The sequence below is a fragment of the Artibeus jamaicensis genome, unplaced genomic scaffold (genome assembly GCF_021234435.1).
Source record: "Artibeus jamaicensis isolate MK-2021 breed Jamaican fruit bat unplaced genomic scaffold, CSHL_Jam_final contig_477, whole genome shotgun sequence".
Lineage (NCBI taxonomy): Eukaryota > Metazoa > Chordata > Mammalia > Chiroptera > Phyllostomidae > Artibeus > Artibeus jamaicensis.
Genome location: NW_026521854.1, coordinates 7883626 through 7908958, shown reverse-complemented (window position 1 = coordinate 7908958; position 25333 = coordinate 7883626). Strand labels below are relative to the sequence as shown.

The window sequence follows — 25333 nt, the reverse complement described above, 5'->3', positions numbered from 1 at the left end:
TGATAAGGGCTTGCTTCTCACAGGGGAACGATTGCAGTGGCAGCTGTGAACATTCAATAGGACCAGGGGTGAAGGGCAGTGATGGGGATCATAGGAGCTTGTGGGTCTTTCACAGACTCCAAGCTGTCATTACAGCTTAGGGGCTGGGAGGTGTCTGTGCTGTTGGTGGCAATGAGAGGCAAAGAAGTTAGACATTTATCCACGGTCGTTATCCAAAGTCATGTGCGTGGGCCACAGACTCCTTCAGAGAAGCCTCACTGGGGAAGGTACAGCTTGGCATCCCCCAGCCAGAGCCACTGGGAGCTGGTGGGAAATGCAGGTGCCTGGGCCCCCCTGAGTTGAGACTCCTCAGGTCTTGCCCAGCATCTGCATTTCAAACAAGACCCCTAATGGCCTGGACCTCAGGCTGGCAGTTTCTTTAAGAGTAGTTAAACGTAAATTTTTGTGTCAGTTATTCTGACTGTAGAACATTGGCTTAGGTTTTTTAAAACACATTGTCAGGCCAAAATCCAGCAGCTCTGGGTAAATCTGGCCACATGTTACAGGATTTCGACCTCTGTTGGGCTTTGGTTCAGACCTTAGCTCTGCCCACTGCGCCCTCAGAGCCCTTTCCCTTACCCCACTGAGCCTCAGGTTAATCTGTCAAATGGCCGTAAGACTGGTGGTGCTGCTCCTGTGTTAAATGCAGTTAACTGAGGTCATTGACTGGCACGGTGCTTTCCTTGGGTCGCCTGTGGGGAGCTGGTCTCCACTGCCTGACTTCATGAATGTGTCCCAGGTGTACGTGGGTGAGCACCGCCAGTTCTGCCTCAATGTGACACAGGAGATTCCTAAAAGTGACCTTGCTCTAAAAATTTGCACCAGCCACAGGACTTCTGGGAAACCGGTCAGAGCACCCCACCAGGAAACTGTGTCAGCAAAACATTAAAAAAAAGCACCTACTAAACATAGTAGTGCCACCGAGTATATTAAATGGCTAAGAATGACACGAATACTGCAGCACTCCTGGCACTTGACATTGGAAAGACCTGAGGTTCACCCGTGGGTGTGGAAGGTCACTGGGAGGTGCTGGGAGGAGGTTTCCTGAAATGGGTGTTGTAACTTCCTGTGGGTATGGTGGGTTGCTCCTAACAGATGTTGGGGGTGGGTGTATTCCCACACTACTCCATCAGCTCTGCGATTTTTCTGCCCTCACCCACATAAGCAGTCGCAGACTCTGCACTGCGCTCTTGATTCTTTAGCGTGCGTGTCAGGCTCAAACAAACACATGTTCAAAACAAGCATTGGAACAGAACTGACTGTCTCCATGGGAACATCCCCAGAAAGTGTGTCCCTGAGTCAGGGTGTGTACCTGTCACGTGGTTGTAGATAGCGCCATCTTTCCCTGTGCCGGGTGGCACCAGTCTTCCTTTCCCCTTCATGGTTCCCACGTCCTGGTCAGAGAGCTGGTCCTTTCCATCCTCTTCAGTCCAATGAGCAAAGGAGCGCTCGCTGTGTGATCGTTTCACGTGTAGAGAGGTGGCACCCTCTCCGAACTGAGTGGTCTTCACCCATTTTTTCTTCGGATTTCAGGTGTCCGGTGACTTTGGTGGGGATTTGGGAGGAAGCAGTTATTTTTCCCCTCCTAAGTACATGCTATGGGTGCAGGGTTGAAAACTAGCCCCCCTGGGTGCAGCAGACCGGGACGAGGGAGACCGTTGGCTCATTCTCCCTTGGAGCCCTGGAGTAAGTGTGTGGAGCAGCAAAGTCCTGCACCCTGGGAGGCCCCGGCCCGCTGACACCTCTTGCTTGGTCACATTTCCAGGTGTAAAGTTTACAGAGACTTATTTCTAATGTATATCTTGAGTTCTGCCTGTGCTTCCTGCCTTCCAGAACCCAGTCCCCTCTGGTCTTCATCTTGTGACTTTGAGCACTGGGTCAGGCCATCATCTTATGTCAACCCTCAGGTCTTACTGACTCTGGGTGAACCATGTCATTGGATCAGAAGTGTCGTCCCTTCCTCTTTACTCTCCTCCATTTGAGGCCCAGCACCAGCACCACACCCCCCTGCCTGGCAGTACATGCTCCCTTGCCCTTGGGAGGGCTGGGACCACTGCCCTCATCCCCTCACACTCCCAGCATGGACCCCATCGAAGGCCAGGGCGCGCAGGCTGTGCTGTGAAATGAGGTCCAGACAAGGGAGTTTGGCACAGGGCACCCCAAGGTGGCAGGCTGGGCCCCTCTCTCCCAGTAGCTGTCCTTCTGTCTCCCCACAGTGAGATGCTTGAATGTCACAACCTAGGTACCTGGTTCTGTGGCTAACAGCTCATTTTCCCTTTCCTCACAATGGGCAGAAGGAGCAGCTAAGCACGAAGGGCCGGCCCTTCCGAGGCATGTCTGAAGAGGAGGTGTTCACCGAGGTGGCAAACCTCTTTCGGGGCCAGGAGGACCTGCTCTCGGAGTTTGGGCAGTTCCTGCCGGAAGCCAAGCGGTCCCTGGTAAGTAAGGGCACCCACCCAGCCTGGGCCCCACCTTCTCATCCAGATCCCCCTGCCTCACTGCAGCCCCAGAGCCAAGCCAAGCTTGTGCGACCCCCAGGACATGCTGGGTTCTCCCATGAGCCACACGGGATATAGACACCCAGGGGGCCCCAGTGCAGGCTCTACCTCCACATCAAGCTGGAGCAGATCCTGAAGAGGGCTTCTCAGTATGGACAGTGCCAGATGGCGAGGGCTGTTTTGGGAGGTTGAGATGAGAGGAGGGGATCTTGTATTCCTCCTGACCTGCAGCCCAGGACTACAGAGCCACCTGCCTTGTAAGCCGGGCCCTGTGGGCAGGTGCAGGTGGAGGCGAGCTGAGTCTTGGCAGTGACCGAAGGGCAGAGAGCAGAGGAGGGACCTGGGACAGGGACCATGAGGGTGCAGACTGTACTGTTAGTCTTTCTCCCTGTTGCGGCCTTAGGTTTGCTGGGCTATACTTCCCATTGCCTCTTTTCTTTTCCATGAACATGAGGCTTTTTTTTTTTTTAGTTGAAGTAAAATTTTTATGTTATTTTTAAAGATTTTATTTATTTCTAGACAGAGGGGAAAGGAGGGAGAAAGAGAGGGAAAGAAACATCAATATGTGGTTGCCTCTCACGTGCCCAGTACTGGGGACCTGGCCCACAACCCAGGCATGTGCCACGACTGGGAATGGAATCATCAGCGCTTTGGTTTGCAGGCTGGCACTCAAGCCACTGGGCCACACCAGCCAGGGTAGAATTTTAAAGCATATGGTGTAGTGGCATTTAATGCATTTACATGTTGAGTAAGCACTGCCTCTGTCTAGTTCTGGAACATTTCCACTCCCCGAAAAGGAAACCCCGTCCCCATTACAGTCACTCCCCATGCCCCTCCCCCTGCCCCTGACAACCACCAGGCTGCTTTCTGTCTTTGGATTTGCCTGTTCTGGACCTTCCATATAAGTGGAATCATACAACATGTGGCCTTTTATGTGTCTGGCTTTTCTCCCTGAGCATATTTTCAAGGTCCATCCATGTTATACCACGTGTTGGTATGTCACTCCTTTGCGTGGCCGAGCGATAGTCTATTGTGTGGATGGACCACGTTCTCTTTTTATTCCAGTGGACATTTGAAAGATTGCTGCTTTTTGGCAGTTGTGAGTACTGCTGATGTGCACGTGTGTGTACAAGGATTTGTTTGAGTCCTTGTTTTCACTTCCTTGGGGTCTATACCTGAGAGTGGAATTACTGAGTCGTGTTGTCACTCTGTGTTCAAGTTTCTGAAGTACTGCCAAACTGGTTTCCAAAGCAGCTGCACCAGTTTGTGCTCTCACTAGCAGTTCCTCCCCATCACTGACCCGTGGTGTTTTCCTCTCTTTTTTAAAAATTATATCCTTCATGGTTGCTGTGAAATGGTATCTCTTTGTGATTTTTTAAAAAGTATTTCATTTATTTATCTTTAGAGGGGGAGGGGAGAGAGGGAGAGAAATATCAATGTATGGTTGCCTTTCGTGCATCCCCTGCTGGGAACTGGCTTGCAACCCAGGCATGTGCCCTGACTGGGAGCCAAACTGTGGTTGTTTGGTTCAAAGGCCCGTGCTCAATCCACTGAGCTACACCAGCGAGGACTCGTTGTGATTTTGATTCATATTTCCCTGATGGCTAGTGATACTGAACATTTTTTCATGTAATTGTCGGCCATTTGTATACCTTCTTCTTTGGGGAAATGTGCATTCAGGCCCTTCACCTGTATTTTAGTTTGTCTCTTGGTTGTTGAGTCGTAACAGTTCTTTATATATTCTGAACATTAGACCCTTATTAGATACTTTCCTTCATTCTTCTGGTTGTCTTTTCACTTTCTGGTTAGTGTCCTTTGATGCACATAAGTTTAAGTTTTGATCAAGTCCAGTTGACTTTTTTCTTGCTCATGCTTTCTTTTAGTGTCAAGTCTAAGACTCCATCTCCATATCTTTTAGAGTCAGGAAGGTTTCTCCCTGTTTTGTAATAGTTGTGTAGTTTTAGCCATTATGTTTAGGTTATTGATCCCTTTTGTGTTAGTATTTGTAGATGGTGTGAGGTAAGGGTCCCACCTCATTCTTTTGCATGTGGAGATCCAGTCACCCCAGCACTGTTTATTAAAGCTCTTTTGTTCCCATTAAATGGTCTTGGCACCTTTGACGAAAACCAGTTGGCCCTGGTTGTGTGAGCTTATTGCCGACTCCCCGTTTCTAACCCATTAATCCCCCGTCTTCCCTCAGGCCGCCAGCACCACACTGGCCCGGTTACTGTAGCTTTGTAGGAAGTTTGAAAGCTGGAAGCGTGAGTCCTCCAACTTCATTCTTTGCCAAGATTGTTTTGGCTCTTCAGGGGCCCTTGCAGTTCCATATGAATTTAAAGATCAATTTTTCTTGGCGATCTTTGAAAGTCACCATTTCTGTGGATAGGAATTGCATTGAATCTTTCAGCTGTTCGGGGAGTAGTTAACTTAATAATATTAAGCCTTCCAGTCCACGACCATGCAGCATCTTCCTGTTTATTTAAATTGTCTTTCATTTCTTTCAGCAGTGTCTTACACTTTTCAGTGTACAGGTCTTGTACCGCCCTGGTTAAATTTATTAAATTTTTTTTTATACTTTTGGAAATGGAATTTTCATTTTCTTTTTTTTTTTTAAGTTTTATTTATTTTTAGAGAAAGAGGAAGGGAGGGAGAGAGGGAGAGAAACATCAATGTGTGGTTGCCTCTTACGCACCTCCTACTGGGGACATGGCCTGCAACCCAGGCATATGCTCTGCCTGGGAATCAAATCAGCGACCCTTTGGTTCTCAGGCCAGCAGTTAGAATTGTTTTCTTAATTGCATTTTCTGATCTTTCATTGCTAGTATATAGAAAGACCACTTCTGTGTGCTTTCTGTGTGTCAATTTTGTAACAGTTGCAGTTTTGCTGAATTTGTTGATTAGCTTTGTTTTTGTGCATTCGCTAGGATTTTTTATGTATCAAACTATGCCACCTGCTAATATAGTTTTCCTTCCTCCTTTCCGGTTTTGATGCGTTTTATTTCTTTTTTTTTTTTTGTCTCATTGCCCTGGTGGAACCCCCAGTACTGTGGTGGAAGCAGGTGTCCTTGTTTTGTTCCTGATCTTGGAGGGAAAGACTAAAGTCTTTCACTTTTGAGTGTGCTGCGAGCTGTGGGTTTTTCATAAGTGCCCTTTGTCAGCTTGAGGAAGCTCCCTTCTCTCCCTAGTTTGTTGACTTCTGTTTCCTCTTTTCATTTTTCTTCCTCTCTGCCCTTGATGATGACCTGGAGTGTGAGCGCATGAAAATTCACCCCGCCCCCTTCATGTGTCATCACCACTTCTGAACGCAGATGTGTGGAAGCAGGGCTGGGGGCGGTGGCATCGAAGGGAAATCAGGAGCAACCGGGGTCTGGGTTTAGGTGCCCCGAACATTCTCCGTTCAGCCAGAGTGGGCTGGGGTTTGTCCCATGCTCCTCACACACTCTCCCTGCCCTGTGTCAGTGTCTCCAGGGCCCTTAGCAAGGATGCCACCAGGAAACCCTGACTCCAAGTCAGAGAAGCCCTGTGCCTATCAGTGGAGCTGACATTAAGTGCTGGAGCTGGAGCCCTGGGCATCTTAGGGAGCTGAGGGACGGGGTGGAGCCCTGTGAGTACTACAGCCTGGGCCATGGCACTTGGCCTCCTGAAGCGCTGTACGTGGGCTGCAGCCAGCCGCATCACCTCCTGGGCCTCCTTTCCTTCTCTTCCATGAGATTAAACAGTCTTGCTCAGGTGGGGACCCAGCAAGCTGTTGTTCTCCAAGTGCCGCCTGCAGGGCCCTCCCTACACGTGCTCAGTGCTCTGTCCTCCTCCTCTCCTCAGCAGAAGTCTCACCACCTCCTTCTGCATCCCTGGTAGCTTGAGCTGCATTCTGTCTCACTCTGTGGAGCCCCATAGTGCCCCCCTTGTATGTTTGGTAAGTTTTCTTTGGGTCTCATCCTCTTGGATTTGGGTCTTGCATCTCAGCTCTGACCTCGGCCTTGGCAGCTCTTTCCCTGAACTTGCCCTCACAGATTGAAGGGTACATAATAATGTCCCAGAGCCTTCACCATCAGTGCTGAGTAGTCCAGAGGCAGCCCACCTTCATGGGAAAAAAGGCCTGGGTGAGTTTTTGCCTGCTTTTGCTACTCTGGTGGAAGTCAAGGGGCGAGGGATATGGCCTCACTTCACACCCCAGGGAGGCTCAGGAAAGCAACGCCGCCTTGACTAGAAACAGTGGGTGCAACGCCTGGAGCAAGGACTGACGGTTGCACACCTGATCCTTATCTCACTTTATCACTTTCTGGCTGTCGGAGCCTGCCAGGTCACTTCCACAAGCCTTAGCTTCATCTAGAATTGCAGTGGGGACCTACCTCCTCAGGCCTGTCGGCAGGTTCCGTAGGGAAGTGCCTGGCCAGGGTGAGCCGAGGGCCCTGCCTTTGCTGATCTGTGCTGCAGAACCACCCGGGGGTCGGTGTGGCCTATGGAGAGCCCTGTCCACTGCGGTTGTGGGGGCGTCACACAACAGACACTAGGTAGTTGATAGGACTCTCAGTCCACACTGCTTGTTCCAACTGTGAGCAGTTTTTTGGCAAGGACTGTCTTAGTTCATGAAACTTCACCTTGGTGGTGGTTCTTTAAGCCCTGGGTAAGGTGGCCAGTGAATGGAACCTCTTGTCCTCTGTGGTCACAGCGACCCCTGGTGGTATATTTGGGATTTTGCAAAATTGGACATGGACAAGCCTGTCCTAAAAAAGAAATAATAATAGTAAGCATTTCCTTCAGAAAATTTCCTGTCCACAGTCTTTAAGTGGCATTTATTAGTAACTCATTAGTTTTTTAGTGTATATTGGGTGATTAGAGCTACTTTATACATTCAGAAAGATTAAATCAGATTTTAAATTATTAAAAACACTTATGTACAATCTGTTATATAAAGTGTTCTTTATATTCATAGTCCTTTATATTAATTTTTGGATTTCTATTAAAACTTCAGGAAAAAGAAACCAAAGATGAAATTTGATATTGTTCTAATTAAACTCGACTGTTTGGCCTAGATCGGAGTTGGCAGATGTTTTCCTATGAAGGGCCAGATAGTAAGTATCTTAGACTTTGCAGGCCAGGCAGCTTCTGTGGCAAAGAAACTTTATTTACAAGAACAGACCGAGCATGGTGAATATGCCAGCCCCGGTCAAATGGGTTTCAGGGTCCATCTAGCTCAAGCGTGTGCAAATTGGAGCTGTGAATGAATGTTGTTAACTAATACTGCACTTCCAGCTGAGCAAGCCTGGCCGGACAAGCAGTGGGGGCACCACCCCACCCTACTCAGTATGTGTCACAGTGTCCCCACCCACCTCCTTTAGGAACTGGTGTTTGCATCTTACTCTTGCACCCAAAAAAGACGAGAGAGAATTTTCCACTAAGGTTCTTGGAGTAACTGAATCTTCATATAACTACTTACAAAGAAATTTGTCCCCTGAGGGACGAGTTTGGCCTGTAGTTAGTGATAGGGATTCATTATTGTCATTCTGATTGTTATAAAATAGTACATGGTCATGAAAAAATCAGGTATCTGTAAGGGTATCAGTATGAAAAGTAAAAGTAAATTTTCCTTCCTCTCCTCAGTTTCCCAGTCACTGTTCTCAGAATTAAGCACCCACAGTGTCTTCTATGTGTTCTTCTAGAAATTCCTACTGCATGTGCAAATAAAGGTTTATCCTTTTTTAAAAAAAATAGCACCTTGTTTGTGTGTTTTTCAGTTTTTTCTTCTGCTGCACGTAACTGTATCTGTGCACCCATCCTGAGCAGTGCACACAGGCGCAGAGCGCTCTCTCGCCCGATGGACGCTGCCGTGCTGTTTAGAGGCAGCATGGCTTGCTTGCCCAGCCCCGCTGTGGGCCCCCCGCGTGTCCTTTGTGTGGTGTCTCTGTTCACGTCCCATTGTGGCGGGGTGATCTCAGTGTGCCCTCCCAGCCCTACCCCCACCTGGCAGAGAGGCTGAAGCCTGTCCACCGTTCCCCACCCACTGCGGCCTTGTGGCACGTTTACATGGAGGCAGATACTGACTAGATTCTTCCAGAACGGTTTTTTGGTAAATATTGCCAACACCCCATAGACACTCCTCTTGGGAGAAGCATCCACATAACCTGTTAGTCGGTGGCTGGCGAGGGGCCCCCGCTGAGTGGTGACACTGCTTATCCTAGAAGAGAACATGGACTTGGCTGGAAGGCACCTCCAGCCACCGAGTGACCTGGTGGCTGTTGACCGCTTCCTCTGGCTGCTGGGGCTTTGTACATGCAGTCCCCTTGTCTGAAAGGCGTTTTCTGTTCCTACTGCCCTTGAACACCAGACCCTCTTATCAGAGGTCCTCGGGTGAGCCCCACACACCGAGGCCCCTCTCCAGTGTTGCACCTGAGGCCTTCTTCGCCCGTCAGGACCCACCCTCTAGCGTGGCCTTCCGTGAGCTTTCTCCCAGCCTCCTGCTGTTCGTTACGTTGTCGTGGCCTGTGGACAGAGCCCCTCGCCCGTGGCAGACAGTGCTCTCGGGCGCCGGGGGCCGGGCTGAGCTGCCGGCCGTTCCGTGCGCTCAGGCAAGTGGAGAACCCGCAGGCATGGGCCCGGCCACGGATCTCTAGTGCTGACCGCCTCCTGCGTTTGTGTCCTTTAGTTCACAGGAAATGGGCCCTGCGAAATGAACACTGTCCAGAAGAGTGAACATGAGAAGAACCTGGAACACAGCAAAAAGCGCTCCCGGCCCTCGCTCCTCCGACCTGTGTCAGCACCGGCCAAGGTAACCGTCAGCCGTGAGTGTAGGTGTCTAAGTGTGAGGCGGCCCGGTAGCCGGGCCTTGTCTGTAGGTGGCCTGGGGAGAAACACTTTCAGGCTCCAAGCAGTCAGCCTGGGGCAGGAGGCTGAGCCTGGAACTTGGTCTGCCTTGAAATGCACCGGCTATGGAACCTTGGGAAGTCAGCTCACCTCCACGGTGGCTCCTCATCTGTGTCTGTCTCATAAGATGGTTGTGAGGAGTGTTACTTCCTCGAGAAACCACAACTGATTCTCTCTCTGCTCGTTTCTTTCATGGGCAGGGCCCCGTGTACAGGTGGGTCACTGCACCAGGTGCCCCGCTGGGGGAGGAGAGGGCCTGAGTTCTAGCTCCTATTGCACTCATCACCCGTGGTAGTGACTTTCTGGTTCCACTGTTGTTTATGCCTTTCCCAGTGCCTTTCCGCTGTAAGGAAGGGCTGCTGCTTCAGCCACATTGATTCAGTTACCTGTGTCAACACAGACTCCGGGTGCTGCCCAGATTGCCCCAGGGTTGACCAGTGAGGTCCTTTTGGCTCCTGTGTCCTCCTGACATGTTGCCATCATTCTTCAGGCACTTGGGAGATGGTTTTGTAGGCTCTGGAGTGCAGCCAAGTTCAGGTTTTAGTCCAGCTTAGAGACCAATGTCTCCATGGAGATTTAAAATACGGGCTTCTCCAGTATTCCACAGTGCTGTCCTCTCCCTGTCCCTTTCCTGTCCCCTTCCCATCACTGTCATGGCCCATAGGACAAAACAGGCAGGGAGGAGGTTTCTGATACTGTTGCCAGGGGCACAACTTCCTGCTGTTCCAACTTTATGATGGCCCCACCTGTTACCAAAAGCCCTAAACTGTCGGACTTAGATCCCACATTGTGGGCGGGGCAGTCGTGTGACCTTCACCGGGTCATGGAAGTGGAGGTGGGTGGTCTAAGACTTTTGTCCATAGTGGTCCTGGGCTGACCTCACCCAGCAGCCAGTGATGGATTCTGTCGGAACTCAGTGCTAGCGGTGTTGAGACTGACCGAGACGGACAGAGGGGCCACCCCTGAGACATACACAGCCCCGACAGCACGAATTTCTCTCCACAGAAGAAAATGAAGCTGCGTGGTACCAAAGACCTGTCCATCGCTGCCGTGGGGAAGTATGGGACCCTGCAGGAGTTCTCCTTCTTTGACAAGGTGACTGGTGGGGCTCACACGTGCAGGGCAAGAACTCCTGGGAAGGGAGGAGATGGAGAGGGGGGATCGTGGGTGGGTCTGGGAGGTGGGGCCAGCACCAGCTTTCCCCATGGAAAGGACAGATGGCAGGTGGTGGGCAGGAGGTGGCAGAACTCGGTCGAAAACAGGTTTGAGGACACACGTCTGCCGCTCCCCAGCTGTGTGATTTTTCTAAAGCAGGGATCTTGCTGGGGCTCCCACCCAGAACCAGCAAGGTACCCTGTGCTGTGCTATCTGAACTGCGGACCACTCGCTGCAAGGAGAACACGGCCCTGCACACTGCTGCCAGTCACTTTCAGGCACACCTGTGTTGGTGATGTCCTGTGCCTGGTGGTGTCCAGACCAGGCGAGAGCCGGATGGGGCCCAGCCTGCAAGGCCTCCTGACTCGTTCTTCCTGCAGGTACGCAGGGTCCTAAAGAGCCAGGAGGTCTATGAAAACTTTCTCCGCTGCATCGCCCTCTTCAACCAGGAGCTTGTGTCCGGCTCTGAGCTCCTCCAGCTCGTCAGCCCGTTTTTAGGGTGAGCAACACTGCCCCAGGCTCTGCACACAAGTCTCGTTGCTGTAGACTCTGTCCACATTTCCTGGGCTCTTCTTTTTGAGAAGTGTTAAGTGCTTTTATTAATACCGTCTTGAAGCAGTCGTCATTGTGGTGATTGTTAGATACTCATGGGCAGTTTTGAGGAAGAATACCCACTCTAGAACTTGTTCTCTCCGTAATGACATCTGTAGTCAGCCTCCTAGCAAGAACGGTGACTCTCGGGCAACCCCCCATCTTTGCAGGTTTCCCTGTTTCTAATACCCATGTGTGTGTGCACACGTGTGTGTGTTTATGTGAGTACAGCTCTACACCTGGGGAGGGCACGTGTCCACTACCATAGTCAGGATGCACCACGGCTCCAGAGCCGCAGGCCTTTGTCCCCACCAAGCCTCAGGCAGCCACTTGTCTGTGCTCTGTCCCTCAAACATTTACATGAATAAAGTGCTATGTAAATGGAGTCATACAGTATCTTTTGGAATCAGCTTTTCCCAGCTGGCATAAAACCCTGCAGATTCTCTTAATATAGGCTTTCAAAATTCCAACAGTCAGAAACTGCAGGAAGAATGAAAGGCTGCCTAGCAGCCTAGCCGCCTGAAGAGAAGCCCTGTCCTGCTGCAGAGTGCGGGCTGCTGTGTGTGTGGGCAGACTGCAGGCCAGGGCAGCCGCTGGGAGGGTGAGCATGTTCTCAGAGGCCCATGCCCAGTGACCTTGGGAAAAGGGGCCTGGCCAGGTCCCAGCACGGCCTCCCCTCCCCAGCCTTGTCACCTTGGGCAAGTTTCTTAGCCAGTCTGACTACAGTTTCAGGAAGATCTATGTGGGCGTTGTGTGTGTGTCAGACTCTTAAACTACAATCTGGAATATGGGGAGTGTGTGTTATACACAACTGTACGTGTGATCTGTTTATCCCCAAAGGCATCTCCAGCGGGGGAGACTGCCTGGCTCTGTCATGGCAGGATCACCGTGCCAGCTGTCATAGTAACTGCACCCTCTGAGTAGGATTTGATACGTATTTAAACAGTCCAGGTGACGCTGGGGTGGATTGCATGAAAACCTTCCCATCAGCATGCATGGCAGTCACGTTATGACTCATGAGACTGTATCCATAGAGGGTGTTCCCAAGAGGGTCTCCTCCCTGGGGGAGGAAGACTCTGGAGCAGAGCCTGGCAAACCGAGCTGATCTGCCGGGGGCCAAGGGCTAGGACTGCCCAGCTCTGGCATGGTGGCCACCAGTGATGCATCAGGGAAGGCCGTCACTGTGCCAGGGAACCCTCCCTTGCAGAGGCAGGTGAGGGCAGACTGCTCAGCCCTGGCACTTCCAGTGAAGGAGCACTGCTGACCCAGCACCTGCCAGTCTAGGTTTTCTTCTCCGGTGTGTTCCAGGGCCGTCCTTCAAGGGGGGCCTGGCTAGTGACGGAGTTTTGGGGGACAGGTTCGTTCCCAGGTAGGACTGTTTGCACATCTGGTGTTAGGTTCTGCCCCTTGCCTCTCCTCCCTGTCCTTGTGTTCTGACCGTCTGTGACCACGAGTGTCTCTACAGAGCTATTCTGAAATCTCTAGATCGCTTCCAGAAAGCCCCAGGGGTGCCGACTAACTCTCTGTCTTTATTTCTGAAGGAAATTTCCAGAACTCTTTGCACAATTCAAGTCCTTCCTGGGAGTGAAAGAGCTATCATTCGCCCCGCCCATGAGCGACAGATCTGGGGATGGAATAAGCCGGGAAATCGACTACTCATCTTGCAAGCGCATTGGATCCAGCTACCGGGCGCTCCCCAAAACCTACCAGCAGCCCAAGTGCAGTGGGAGGACGGCCATCTGCAAAGAGGTAGCTCCCCAGGGCTTGTGCGGCTCGTGTGGTGCATGCCCCTGTAAAACACCCAGCACTTTCCCATCCCAGGTGAAAGACTGAATGTCAGCCCCCCAGTGTTGGGTGATGGGTGGTGCCGGGAGGTGGCAAATCCCTGAGCAGAGACGTCATGCCCTAGTGGCAGTTTTGGCAAGCTGCAGCACCCGTGGCCCAGCATGGCATTCAGTGTATTTCTCCATCATTTTCGACTTGGGTTTATTTCAGCTGTAAGCCTGCATAGTCCTGGGCCCACCAGCTTCAGTAAGACCCCATGGCACTCAGCATTCGACGCTGTGCAGGCTGCCAAGTGCACAGACTTACTGTGCACCCAGAACTTCAGGGTGCCTGCTGGGCTCCCGGGCGTAGCCGGGGGTCAGCAAAGAGTGGCCTGTGGGCCAGACCCCAGGCCGAAGCTGGCCCCCACTGCTTGTGTTTGTCAGTAAAGTTTTACTGGCACACAGCCATGCCCTTGATATCCATGTTGCTGGTGGCTACTTTAGTAGGACACAGAGTTGGGTGGTTCTGGCAAGTCTGAACAAGCCCATAAAACATGAAATATCTGTTATCCAGCTTTTTACAGAGAAAGTTTGCTGATCTCTGAAATAGTGTGATTTGTTCACCTTGATCAAAGTCTTGTTTTCTTATAAGGTCACTTTAAAATTAAGGTTACTATTCGTATGTAAGGGAGTGTACTGTGAAATCAGAATGCCCTTTCTTCTCATATGTTTTACACTAGATAACACAGTGAACAGGTCTGGCCGTCAGGGCTTGTCACCCAGGTAACAGTGTTTCCTCTGGTGCAGGTGCTGAATGACACCTGGGTCTCCTTCCCCTCCTGGTCGGAGGACTCTACCTTCGTCAGCTCCAAGAAGACACCCTATGAGGAGCAGCTGCACCGCTGTGAGGACGAGCGTTTTGAGGTGCGTGTGCTGGTGCCCCAGGGCCTCCGGGTGGCCCTGGGTCCTGGCCCAGATGGGGGTGGCTGTCCCCCTCCTCCACACCACTGCCCTCTCTCCCCTGCTCATCCCCCTGTCTGTCCTGGGAGGTATCCAGACCCTGCCTAACCCCTCAGCGTCCTCTCAGTATTGGGGTGCCAGCGCTTTCCAACAGGGGCCGCTCCGTATGGGTCTCCTTCCTGTGTTGCTTTCCTCCGGGCTGGCCGGGCAGTATATTTGAATTTAATTACTTATTTTTAATGTAACTATTTGAATTAAGAATAAGTTAGCTTAATTTTTTTTTAAGGTTTACTTATTTATTTTTTAAAGAGACAAGAAGGCAGGGCTAAGAGAGGGAGAGAAACCTCAGTGTAAGGGAGATACATCACACACCCCCATTTGGGGACCTGGTCCACAGCCCAGGCACTTGCCATGACAGGGAATCAAACTGTCGAACTTTCAGCTTGAAGGCCGGTGCTTAATTCACTGAGCCACACTAGTCAGGGCTTAAATTAATTTTGAAAATTAACTTAATTTTCTGGTGAGAGGAAGGCTGAGGTCATCATAGAGCCACATGCAGCGTAAGAAATTGTGCAGCAGTCCAGGTTCCCTTTGCCCACGGTGACAGCTTATAAACCCCTGTCAGAATATCACAGCCGGGTCAGCGACGTTGGCACATCTGCCCACTTGGACCGTATTTGTGTACGCATGCCTGTATTTGCATATGTGGTGTGTGTGTGTGCCTGTACTGTGCACGCACATGTGTTCCGCTCTGTGTGGTTTTCCCTCCTTTGGTGGTGCATGTATCCACCACCACAGCCGAGGTAGCGGGTGGCTTCTCACTGCTAGCACCCTCGTTCTGCCCTTTGTCCGAACACCCCCCTGCCGGCCCCGCCCAGTGCTGACCTCTCTCACTGTGTCGTGAATGGGGTAACACGGTATGTGCCCTTTGGGGATTGGCTCTCCCTACACATGCCCAGAGAGGTGTCCAGGGGTTAAGTGCACCATGGGTCCCTTCCCTCTTTTCGGCCAGGCAAAACTTGCTCTTTATGCCCCTGAAGGGGGTCAGCCAGCGGTGAGCAGCCCATGGCTCTTAGTCCCTTGGTGCCGAGTCCTGCATTCGTGCCTCCCGTGGCTGGGCCCCAGCTCACTAATCAGCCACGCTTGCTCAGGGCCCTGCCTCCGAGTGCCTGGCATCCCCAGTGCTCTGTCCAAGCAGCCCTGCTCTAGGCTGGACCCCCCCCCAAGAGTATCCCTGACCCCTTCCCGCCTTCCACTCCGTAGTTAGACGTCGTCCTGGAGACCAACCTGGCCACAATTCGGGTGTTGGAGAGCGTGCAGAAGAAGCTCTCCCGAATGGCACCGGAAGACCAGGACAAGTTCCGGCTGGACGACTGTCTAGGGGGCACGTCCGAAGTGATCCAGCGTCGTGCCATCCATCGGATCTATGGGGACAAGGCCCCTGAGATCATCGAGAGCCTCAAGAAAAACCCTGTCACTGCTGTCCCCGTCGTCCTCAAAAGGTTTCCTTGGCTTCTGGCCCTGAGGGAGCTCATTAGTGTTGTTGGTCACAGGTGCCGCCACAAGGCTAGGGGTGGGGGTAGCGGAGGTCCCTGGGGCCTCAGGCCGGCTCACTGAGTTTTCCAGTCTTCTTCCTCTTCTTGTTCCCTTCTCGAGAGGAAAACGTGCTTAAAGTCCGAGTCCCTCAGCCACGCACACATAATGAGATCTCACCATGAGGAGTGGGGCCCGTACCGCAGCTTGCCTCCCATGTAGAAATGTGCCTTAGCAGCTGTTCCGTGACAGGGAATGGGTGTAAAGTGGCTGCCCTCAGTCGGTGCCGTGTTTGTCCCTGGGTGGTAGAGCTGAGCAAGGCCCACACCGTCCCCTCCTTCATGGAGGTCACAGTAGAGCCAAGAGCTGCAGGGAATATTGTCAGTGGCGGGAGCCAGGGCAGGGAGGAAGTTGGTCCCGTGGCATCGATATTTGAGCAACCGTGAAACCAGCCACGCTAGTCCTCCAGGACCGTGGCCCCCACCCTCTCTCCTTTAGTCAGCACAGACAGGCTGGAGCTGGCTGTCCCGAGTTTGGGGCACAGTGGCTGGGCTGTGGGAGGAAGACAGGCTGGTCCTGTGCGGGGATGACTCGGGTGTCCTGGGCATTCCTGCACTCTCCCTGTAAGCCCCTCTGGCCCCACAGGCTGAAGGCCAAGGAAGAGGAGTGGCGGGAGGCCCAGCAGGGTTTTAACAAGATTTGGCGGGAGCAGTACGAGAAGGCATACCTCAAGTCCCTGGACCACCAGGCTGTGAACTTCAAGCAGAACGACACCAAGGCCCTTCGCTCCAAGAGCTTGCTCAACGAGATCGAGAGTGTCTACGATGAGGTGAGGCCCTTCTCTGTCCTGGTCCCTGCGCCCCTGTCCCAGCGTTGGGGTGGGTTGGAGGCCTCTCCCTCACAGGGCGAGGGAGGCGTGTGGATGGATGGGCGTTTCTGGAGCACACAGACTAGGGCTGGTCAGGGGAGGACTGTTGTCAGCTAGAGCACCTGCCGTGGGCCTTGAGGGACCTTCCTTCAGTTACGTGGCACTGACGGCTTTCGTTTCTCCGCTGTCGGTGTGTGCCGGGCAGCGTTTCAGCCCCCAGAGGGAAGGTCCTGTATAACCCTTACTCATAGATCTTCCTGTGGAAGTTTGTTTGCCAAATTTTAGCAGAGAGGAAACAGGCACAGGAGGTGGCCACTGCCAAGGCCAGTCACAGGAGACCAGACCTCTGGGCCCTGGGGCTCCCCCTCCAGCAGCTGCGCCATGCCTTCTCGCCAGTCTTGGGACGTCTGGGCTCATGGGCCCTGAACCACAAAACTGAGGCAGGGCTGGCCTCTTGGGCTCTGAGAATCTGGACCTTTGAGAAATGCACACAGGGCGGCCTGGCAGGGAGGTGGAGACCACCAGGTGGCTGTCAGGAAGGTTGGCCAGAGCTCCAGGGAGTGGCACGGGAGGGGTTGCTGCGCCAAGGAGACAGACCGCGGCATCAAAGATTGAGCATTTGCATGGGCTGGTTGCTTATTGCTCACATAAGCAGCAAGCAGTTGTATCTACTCTACAGTACGGAAGTTGAAGGCGGGGGAGCTGGCTACTGGGGGGCTCTGGGGGGGTGCCCTGTCCAGAGTGCATGCTCTTCCCTGTCACTGGGCAGTGGCCCAGAAATCCTTCCCTCCCTCCTTTTTCTCCTGGGGCAGCCTCTCTCCTGCAGGGCCTACCTCTTGGCCTCTGGTTTTATCCTACAGCCTGTCTGATCCCCTTATAGGGGACCTCAAAGCCTGAGTCACGCCCCCATCCGAGGGGGTCTGTGGCACATTGTCAAATTGAGGGTGGTAATACAGCCCAGCAGACCCATTGCTCACCACTGAGTTGCTGGGCTGTGCCCCTGGGGACGGAGAGGGTAAGGGCATTTGGCTGATGAGGGCAGGGCACAGTGTGGAAAGCCCTGCCCCCATGTCCTTCCGATCACTAGTTCTGTTGGAGAAGCAGGCTGTCATCACCACCCCCTCGCTGCCCTGCCCCCGCCCCTGCCCTCAGGACATCCTGCCTACCAGGATGGCCCCCACACTTGCTTTTCCCAAGAGCCCAGCGTCCCCCAGTGCATTCAGTCTGGAAGAAGCCATTGTCTTAAGGTTTTTTGGGAGAACCATCGTTGGCTAAAGACCGAGGGGAGGGTGAACCCAGGGCCATGGTTCTCCAGGCAGAAAGAGCAGACAGCTCACACAGAGGTCCTGTATATGTCAGGGCCACTTGACTCCCCCCGAAGCATCAGAGGAGGGGCACTGACTTGGTGTTGAGGTGGGAGGCTGCAGGACCACATGCCAGGGACTGCAGTTCTCCACTGAGCAGTGTGGGAGGGCGATGGAGCTGGCTTTGCTCCCGTGGGCCCAGTTGCTCAGGTCTTGGAGTGTTCAGAGCTGGCAGGTGAATGGGAACAAGCAGGTACGGGAGCTTGTACAAGGTGATAGGAGGACTGTGGAGGGGCTGGTGGCAGCTGGAAGAGGGGACAGAGGCAGGGTGTGGGCTGGGGGTGAAGGGCTATGGAAGGAGACAGTTAACATGTGAAGAGTCTTGGGGCTTCAAGGCCTCACTGGGCATCCACGAGTGAGTGTGGAGGGCTGGCCCAGGGGGCACCCTGAGCCTTCCTCACCTCCCTGAAGAGCTTGGACTGGGCAGCTTGGGTCGGTTGGGACTTGGTGACAAGGGCCCTGGTCCTCTCATGTCCCAGACCTGTAGGTACTGCTGTGGTGTTGGTAGTGGGAGGGACAGGAGTTGGCCCTGTTCTGGTCCTGGTTGTGGGCGATGAGACACCATTAGAGCCCCTCAGCCTTGGGTCCCCATCTCGGGTTTTCCCAGTGGATTGCTTCTTGCCTGACACCCCCCTGTCCCCAGCACCAGGAGCAGCACTCAGAGGGCCGCAGCGCCCCCTCCAGCGAGCCACACCTTATCTTCGTGTATGAGGACAGGCAGATCCTGGAGGATGCAGCCGCGCTCATCAGCTACTACGTGAAGCGGCAGCCGGCCATCCAGAAGGAGGACCAGGGCACCATCCACCAGCTGGTGCACCAGTTCGTGCCCAGCCTCTTCTTCTCCCAGCAGCTGGACCTAGGGGCGTCTGAGGACTCTGCTGACGAGGGCCGGGGGAGCCCCCAGGGGCAGAGCGGGGACCCTGGCGACCGGAAGAAGCCGGTGCCTGGGCCACAGAGCAGCCCCTCAGAGGAGAAGGGGGCCTCCGGCGAGGGTTCTGCCCCTGAGCAGCAGCAGCAGCAGCAGCAGCAGCCGCCGCCTCCTCCTCCACCGCTGCCACCGCCGCCGCCGCCGCCACCACCACCACCACCACCACCTCACAAGCCCATGGATGACGTCTACAGCCTCTTCTTTGCCAACAACAACTGGTACTTCTTCCTGCGTCTCCACCAGACTCTGTGCTCCCGACTCCTGAAGATCTACCGCCAGGCGCAGAAGCAGCTCCTGGAGTATAGGACCGAGAAGGAGAGGGAGAAGCTGCTCTGTGAGGGGCGCCGGGAGAAGGGCAATGACCCCGCCATGGAGCTGCGGCTCAAGCAGCCTAGTGAGTTCCCCAGATCCTGCGAGAGCCCAGGGATGCTGTGCAGGCGCTGGGAGACGGGTGGCAGCCCATGTGTGCCCCAAGGGTTTTGGTTCGTAGCTATGACCAGGAATGTCCCTTTGTGTTTTTCTGACTTCATTTGAAATAATCGTTATCTGAGATGAGAAGTCACGAGAATAGCGGTCTTGAGCATGCCTCTCCTGCCCAAGCAGAAGCACCACTTCCAAGTGGTGCTGTGGTAGGACCAGGAAAGCACCATCGCGGGGCCACAGCCGCTTCTTGCCCGCTCTCCCCAGGCACAAAGCTGTGGTCCTTTCCCCCAGGCTGGGATTCGTGGAACTCCTTACTGCCCGGTCACACTCTGATCCTGGAGTTGTGGGCCAACACTGGGAAGCCTGTGGTGGAGACGGGGGACACAGAGGCTCCAGGTTCACCCTGGCAGGGCCCTCATAGGGACGGCCAGGGTGACCTGGTCCCCGCCCGCCCTCAGGTGAGGTGGAGCTGGAGGAGTACTACCCGGCCTTCCTGGATATGGTGCGCAGCCTGCTGGATGGCAGCATCGACCCCACACAGTATGAGGACACGCTGCGTGAGATGTTCACCATCCACGCCTACGTCGGCTTCACCATGGACAAGCTGGTGCAGAGCATCGCGCGCCAGGTGAGTGTCGGGAGGCCCGACACGGGGCACAACACCTCCCCCGTCCCTGCCGGCCCTTCCGTGCTGCAGACCGGCCCCTCCGTCTCTTGTGCTGTGCGGGGAGCCCCATGTCAGCATCTTTCTGTCCTTTTTTTTTTTTTTTAAATCAAGGCAGAATTCATATAACATTAACCATTTTAAAGTGAACAGTCCAGTGGGATTTAGTACGTGTACAGTGCTATACAACCATTGCCTCCGTGTAGTTCCAGAACATTTCTGTCACCCTGAAGAGAGGCCCCGTCCCCATGAGCCCCCCGAGCCCCTGCCCACCACCAGCCTGCTCCCTGTGGGGTTCCTGGCCTGACCTTTCATCCTCGCGGAACCACGCGCTGCGTGGCCTTTCATGTCTGGCTCCTCAGCAAGGTGTTTCCCCGGTTTGTCCGTGCCGAGTTGTGTCGGTGCTTCGCTGCTCTGAACCGCACAGGCCCGTGTGTGGGCGGGCCACATCGTGTCCGTCCATCCGTCCATGGATGGACGCCTGGGCTGCCACTACTTTTTGGCAGTTGTGGATGTTGGTGCTATGAGCGTGGATTTGAGTCCCCGCTGACAAGTCTTTCCTGAGGGTGGTTTGCCAGTGTGTGAAGACTCTGAGGCCACTTCGGGGCTGGCGTGTGGATGGCAGTGATGTCCCCCCGCAGTCAGCGTCATTGATGACAGCAAAACACTGCCCGCAGCCAGACGTCGAGAAGAGGAAACTAGTCATATAAATACAAACAGCAGAGCCCCAGACAGTCGCGTGTGGTTCCGGGACTCGGGTCCTGCTGGTGGTGTTTTCAGCTCCACTTTTACGGCCCACTAGGGCTGTTCCCGTAAAGCGGGAGTGATGCCAAGAAAAGAATAATATTATTCACCCACCCAGTTGGTGGGAACATTCTAGAAAAGCCATTCCCTTCTAGGTTTGAGAAAGGCCTTGATGAGGTAGAGTATGCACACAGAAAAGATTGTGGGCCTTCACACAGGGACAGCCCTCCGCCCCCCCCCACCGTGGGCACCCGTGGGTTGGGGTAGGGTCCCTGCTCTCGAGCTGCTGCCTGTCGGGCCACGTCATGCCGTGTGAGTCTGCAGCATCCCTTTTTCCTGAGATGCGTGTGGCTCCTTCGTCCTGGCCTGTGCAGGGAACAGGCTCACATTTGGGCCCTTGGAGCAGTGCTTCACATCCTCAGGTGCCATCTGTGAGTTCCCTCCGCTCCCCCCGGCCGCTGTGGAGACCTCCGCTGTCCTGGTGGCTGTCCTCCGTCTGGCCTAGAGCTGGGGGTCCGATGTCTTTCTCATCCCTCCCTCCTGGGCCTGGGGAGCAGGGACCCTGAGTGCCATTTATATTACGTTTCCCCCGTGGCTTATGAGGTTGGCGCCTTTCTGTTCTTCTGTGGCCGTCCGGAGGTCCCGCTGTGGCGCGCCCACCCGCATCGTCCGCCACTGTTTTTCACTGACAAGTGCAAGGCTTTGAGTCTTCTAGTTACAAGGACGTGACCAAACTGACATCTCTGTTCTGACTCCTAATGCGTCTGTCTTCAGGAACCTTCCCATTTCCCTCTGCCTGCTGGGCTGTGCTTCTGTCCATCCCTGTCACCATCCACAGTCGTGGCCGCTGTGGCCCAGGGATGGAGAATCACACGCGGGGCCTTGCACACACCTCTGGGAGGCAGTGATTCGGCAGTACCACAGGGCTGAGTGCCGTACCCCCAGGGCTCAGTGTTGAGTCTGCGCCCAACAGGCCACAGCTCTGGGGAGAGCCAGGGTCCGCCAGGCCTTAATGGAAATGCCCTAGGCCAGCTGTGCCTGGGGTCCCGCCCACTGACAGCTGTAGCCTGCCTTGGTGGGATCATGTCCGTGCCATTTGCCTCTCTTTTTTCATTGTTATTATCAGCATTTCCTGTTTTCATAATAGCAGACAGTGTTTTGGGGAACCCGCTGTGGGCCAGACACTGAATGAGGCCCGCACGTCAATGTGTTCAATGGTGTGACGCTCGTGGAAGGACTCAAGGTCCTGAGTCTGGCAGCCTGTCACTTGTGTTGGGGCCAGCCTGCACCGGCTCCGTCCAGCCCTGCACCTCAGCCTTTTCCGTTAGTCCTTTCTTCTTAAGCTTTACAGCTTGGATCTGTCTGTAGGAGTTACAGCACCTCACTGTGTTTGTAGCCGGAAACTGGGGCACATAGCTTCCCTCCCTCCCTCCCAACACTTCCAGATAATGACCAGCCCCATTTTGGAGCGCACACTTTTGTGTTCACTGTGTGTTTCCCAAACCTAAGCAGGGATTGCCGGCCCTTTCTAGTTTGGACTGGTCTGCTCTGCTTTGAACTAGTTTGCTCTTGTCTGCTCTAGTCTGAGCTGGTATAGTTTTTCCTGCTCTGGTCTGCTCTGCACCTTCTGCCGACGTCACTCCCCGTCTGGTCCTGGCCTTCATCTCCACGTGGTGGACTTTTTCGTGTCCTCTTCGGGCGAGGCAGGGACTCCAGCAGGAGGGCTCGGAGCCGCGCTCACCCCTCCTGGGGGCACACACCCCAGGCACACACCGGCTCTTCCTCCCTACCAGCTGCACCACCTCGTGAGCGATGATGTCTGTCTGAAGGTGGTGGAGCTCTACCTGAATGAGAAGAAACGGGGTGCCGCTGGTGGGAATCTGTCCTCCCGCTGCGTCCGCGCCGCCAGGGAGACCAGCTACCAGTGGAAGGCCGAGCGGTGCATGGCTGACGAGAACTGCTTCAAGGTGAGAGGCCAGTCGTGCTCAACCCCATGCGAGACTGGGGTGCAAGGGGCATGCCCAGAACAGGAAGGGGCCGGCGACATGCATCTCCGTGCCCGGGTCTCCAGTTGCCGGCCCTGGCCTCTGAGGGCTCCCCAGGGCCCACGAGGTGGGCGGCTAGCGTGTCGTTCCTAGAAGAAAGATCTAGGCCCAGAGGCTGTCAGAGGGAGCTCATTGATGACCTTTCAACCTTGTTCTGTGTCTGCTTGGGCTGTGCCCGTGGCGTCAGGCTTTGCCCCCCACCTTCCCTAGGTGATGTTCCTCCAGCGCAAAGGGCAGGTGATAATGACCATTGAGCTCCTGGACACTGAGGAAGCCCAGTCGGAGGACCCCGTGGAGGTCCAGGTGAGGACCAGGGCCCTGTGCTCTGTGCCTTGTGCGCACTGTGGGAGCCGGGTGGCCACGGGCACAAGCACAAGCCACACTCTCCATGGGGGCCTCAGAGGGGCTGGAGTTGCAGTCGGCCCTTCAGGAGTCCAGGGTCTGACCCAGCACGGGAGGGCCAGGTCACTCTTCCCTAACCCTGCCTCCTGGCTCCTCCCACTGCAGTGACCGGCATGGTCACTCCCCTGAGCTGTGCAGCCTCTGTACTCCCTGCACGTGGAGCTCGGGACTCCCAGTTCCCGGCCTCAGTCACCAGGAGGACCCCTGCCTGGCCCACGCTCTGAGTCACATGTTCCTCTAGATTAGACACATTCCAGTGTCTCTGCTTTTCTCTCCATACGAGGACACCAGACATTGGATTTTGGGGCCCACCTTACTCTGGTGTGACCTCATCTTAACTAGGTGGCATATGCAAAGACCATTTCCAAACGAGGTCACATTCACAGGTGCCAGGACATAGGACTGAGGCATGTCTTTCTCAGGGACTCAATTCAACCCACAAGAGTGGACAGCTCATCCCAGCTTACCTAGGACATTCCCAGGTCTTATCACCAGAAGTGCCACATCCCAGGAATTGCTCATTCTCAGACAAACCAGGACTGTCGGTCCCCTGACACTTAGCTGCATCAGAACCTCTTCTGGGGTCAGGCAGCCTGTAACCAAATAAGTAAGGACACCAGAAAAGTAGCGTTTCTGTCGCTGCCTTTTTGGCCTTGAGTCACGTAGCCGAGATCTGTGGACCAGCAGCCCTGGTGCGTCGTGCCCGCTCAGGAGCTTCCTGTCGGAGAACCGGGAGGGGGTGGTAACACTTGGTGCCCTCGCACCACCGGGAACAGGGCTGGTGCCCACCCGACGCTCCACACAGCCACAGGGGCTCCTCTCCTTGCCCTGCTCCAGGACTCCCCACACAGGAAACTCTGCTCATGATGAGTGAGGGGGGAGGTTTGCATGCCTTGCACCTTCTGGAAGTTTGCAGCTCATGTCTGGAGGAGCCTGTGGCTTTAACAGGGCGGTGAGCAAATGAAGAGTCATTGGACACTACCAGCCACGCCCACCTTGGACCTGCGTGGCCCCTTCCAGCCCCACCTTTCGTTCACTCCCACCTCTGACTTGTCTTTCCCTCCTTCTACTCTGTGTCCTGGTGTCCCCCTCTAGGCCCCACTTCCCTCCACATGGACTCCCCGCTCCCTTGTGGACCCGCCCATGTGGCGCATGGGCCATTACGCAGTGGGGCTTCTCCAGCTCGGCACGCAGTACCACAACTGGTCTGCTTGTAGCTGGATGTGCGCATCCTGCCCCAGCGGCAGTCGGGCATTCCCATCATACACAGGGTCTTCCACAGCCGGGGTGGGGTGCGGGCATCTTCCCGGGGGGCCCTGAGTGTAGGACCCTGGCTGAGAGCCCTTTATGGGGGAAGTCACAGCCATGTCTCCCTCTGTCCCCCCAGCACCTGGCTCAGTACGTGGAGCAGTATGTGGGGACCGAGGGTGCGTCCAGCTCACCCACTGAAGGCTTCCTCCTGAAGCCCGTGTTCCTGCAGAGGTGAGAGGAGCCGCAGGGAGACCCCATGTCTTTAATTGAGGCTGAAAGATGGTTTTCTGTCTGGGAACACTTACTGGGCGCCTGCTATGTGCAAGGTGTGGCCCTGCACCCCTGAGGTCTGGGATAAGCAGACCTGTAATCCCAGGACAAGGCAGGTAGGAGGGGGCCACCCTGCCTAAGGGAGCAGAGGGCCTGGGAGGAGGGGGTAGCAGCCTGGAGGGAGAAGCCACTGGAAATGGCAGCTGTCAGGCCAGAGGCAAGAGCACCACCATCCTCAGACCCAGGACCAAGGACCAGGCTGGGTCAGATCTGGTCTCAGGCCAGGTTGAGACAGCGGACTTTAGGATCAGTGGGGGCTGTTGGTGGGTGTTTAGATTTGAGTGGGAATCCCTTGCCAAGTGGGGACCAGGCTGAGGGTGGGGTCTCAAGCACACTGATGAGACAGGAAACCAGATCTGGGAGAGTGGAAGCAGGGAGGGGAGATGCTGGATGAGGGGCCCCACTGTTGGAGGGACATAGGAAGCAAGTGAGAAGAGCCAGCAGGGCTGGCCAGGTGGCCCCCAGCCCGGGGTTGCCAGCACCCCTGTGTTGTGTGGGGTTGGTTTTCACTGGATTGAAGGGTTTGTTTTGCTTTGATTTACATCACCCTGTCTCTTGGGGAATCCAGCCAAGGATTTCTTGGTCTACAAACACTCCTCTGACCCCCCAGGAACCTCAAGAAGTTCCGCAGGTGGCAGTGTGAGCAGGTGCGGGCCCTGCGAGGTGAGGCCAAGAGTTCCTGGAAGCGGCTGGTGGGGGTGGAGAGTGCCTGCAATGTGGACTGCCGCTTCAAGCTCAGCTCCCACAAGATGATGTTCATCGTGAACTCCGAGGACTACATGTACCGCCGAGGCACCCTGTGCCGCGCCAAGCAGGTGCCTTGGCCCCTGTGATCCAGTCTGTGGCCATCTAGCGGGGTCCTGGGTCCAGCCCACAGCTGGCTGTGGGCACCTGGGTCTTTTGACTCCACC

The 25333-nt window shown here is 54.7% G+C and overlaps 1 protein-coding gene across 2 annotated transcripts in view; it reads left to right on the top strand.

Annotated features, from left to right (window-relative positions):
- Positions 1-25333, top strand: part of SIN3B (SIN3 transcription regulator family member B) — a 34525-nt gene that overhangs the window by 8832 nt on the left and 360 nt on the right. For both annotated transcript variants that reach the window (XM_037141945.2, XM_037141946.2), the window contains 14 exons: positions 2334-2477; positions 9181-9303; positions 10404-10493; positions 10934-11052; positions 12686-12893; positions 13718-13834; positions 15134-15372; positions 16049-16232; positions 18279-18957; positions 19445-19614; positions 22188-22361; positions 22650-22742; positions 24229-24323; positions 25033-25237. In XM_037141945.2, coding sequence (XP_036997840.2) covers positions 2334-2477; positions 9181-9303; positions 10404-10493; positions 10934-11052; positions 12686-12893; positions 13718-13834; positions 15134-15372; positions 16049-16232; positions 18279-18957; positions 19445-19614; positions 22188-22361; positions 22650-22742; positions 24229-24323; positions 25033-25237 — 2640 coding nt within the window. The remainder of the gene's footprint in view (positions 1-2333; positions 2478-9180; positions 9304-10403; positions 10494-10933; positions 11053-12685; positions 12894-13717; positions 13835-15133; positions 15373-16048; positions 16233-18278; positions 18958-19444; positions 19615-22187; positions 22362-22649; positions 22743-24228; positions 24324-25032; positions 25238-25333) is intronic.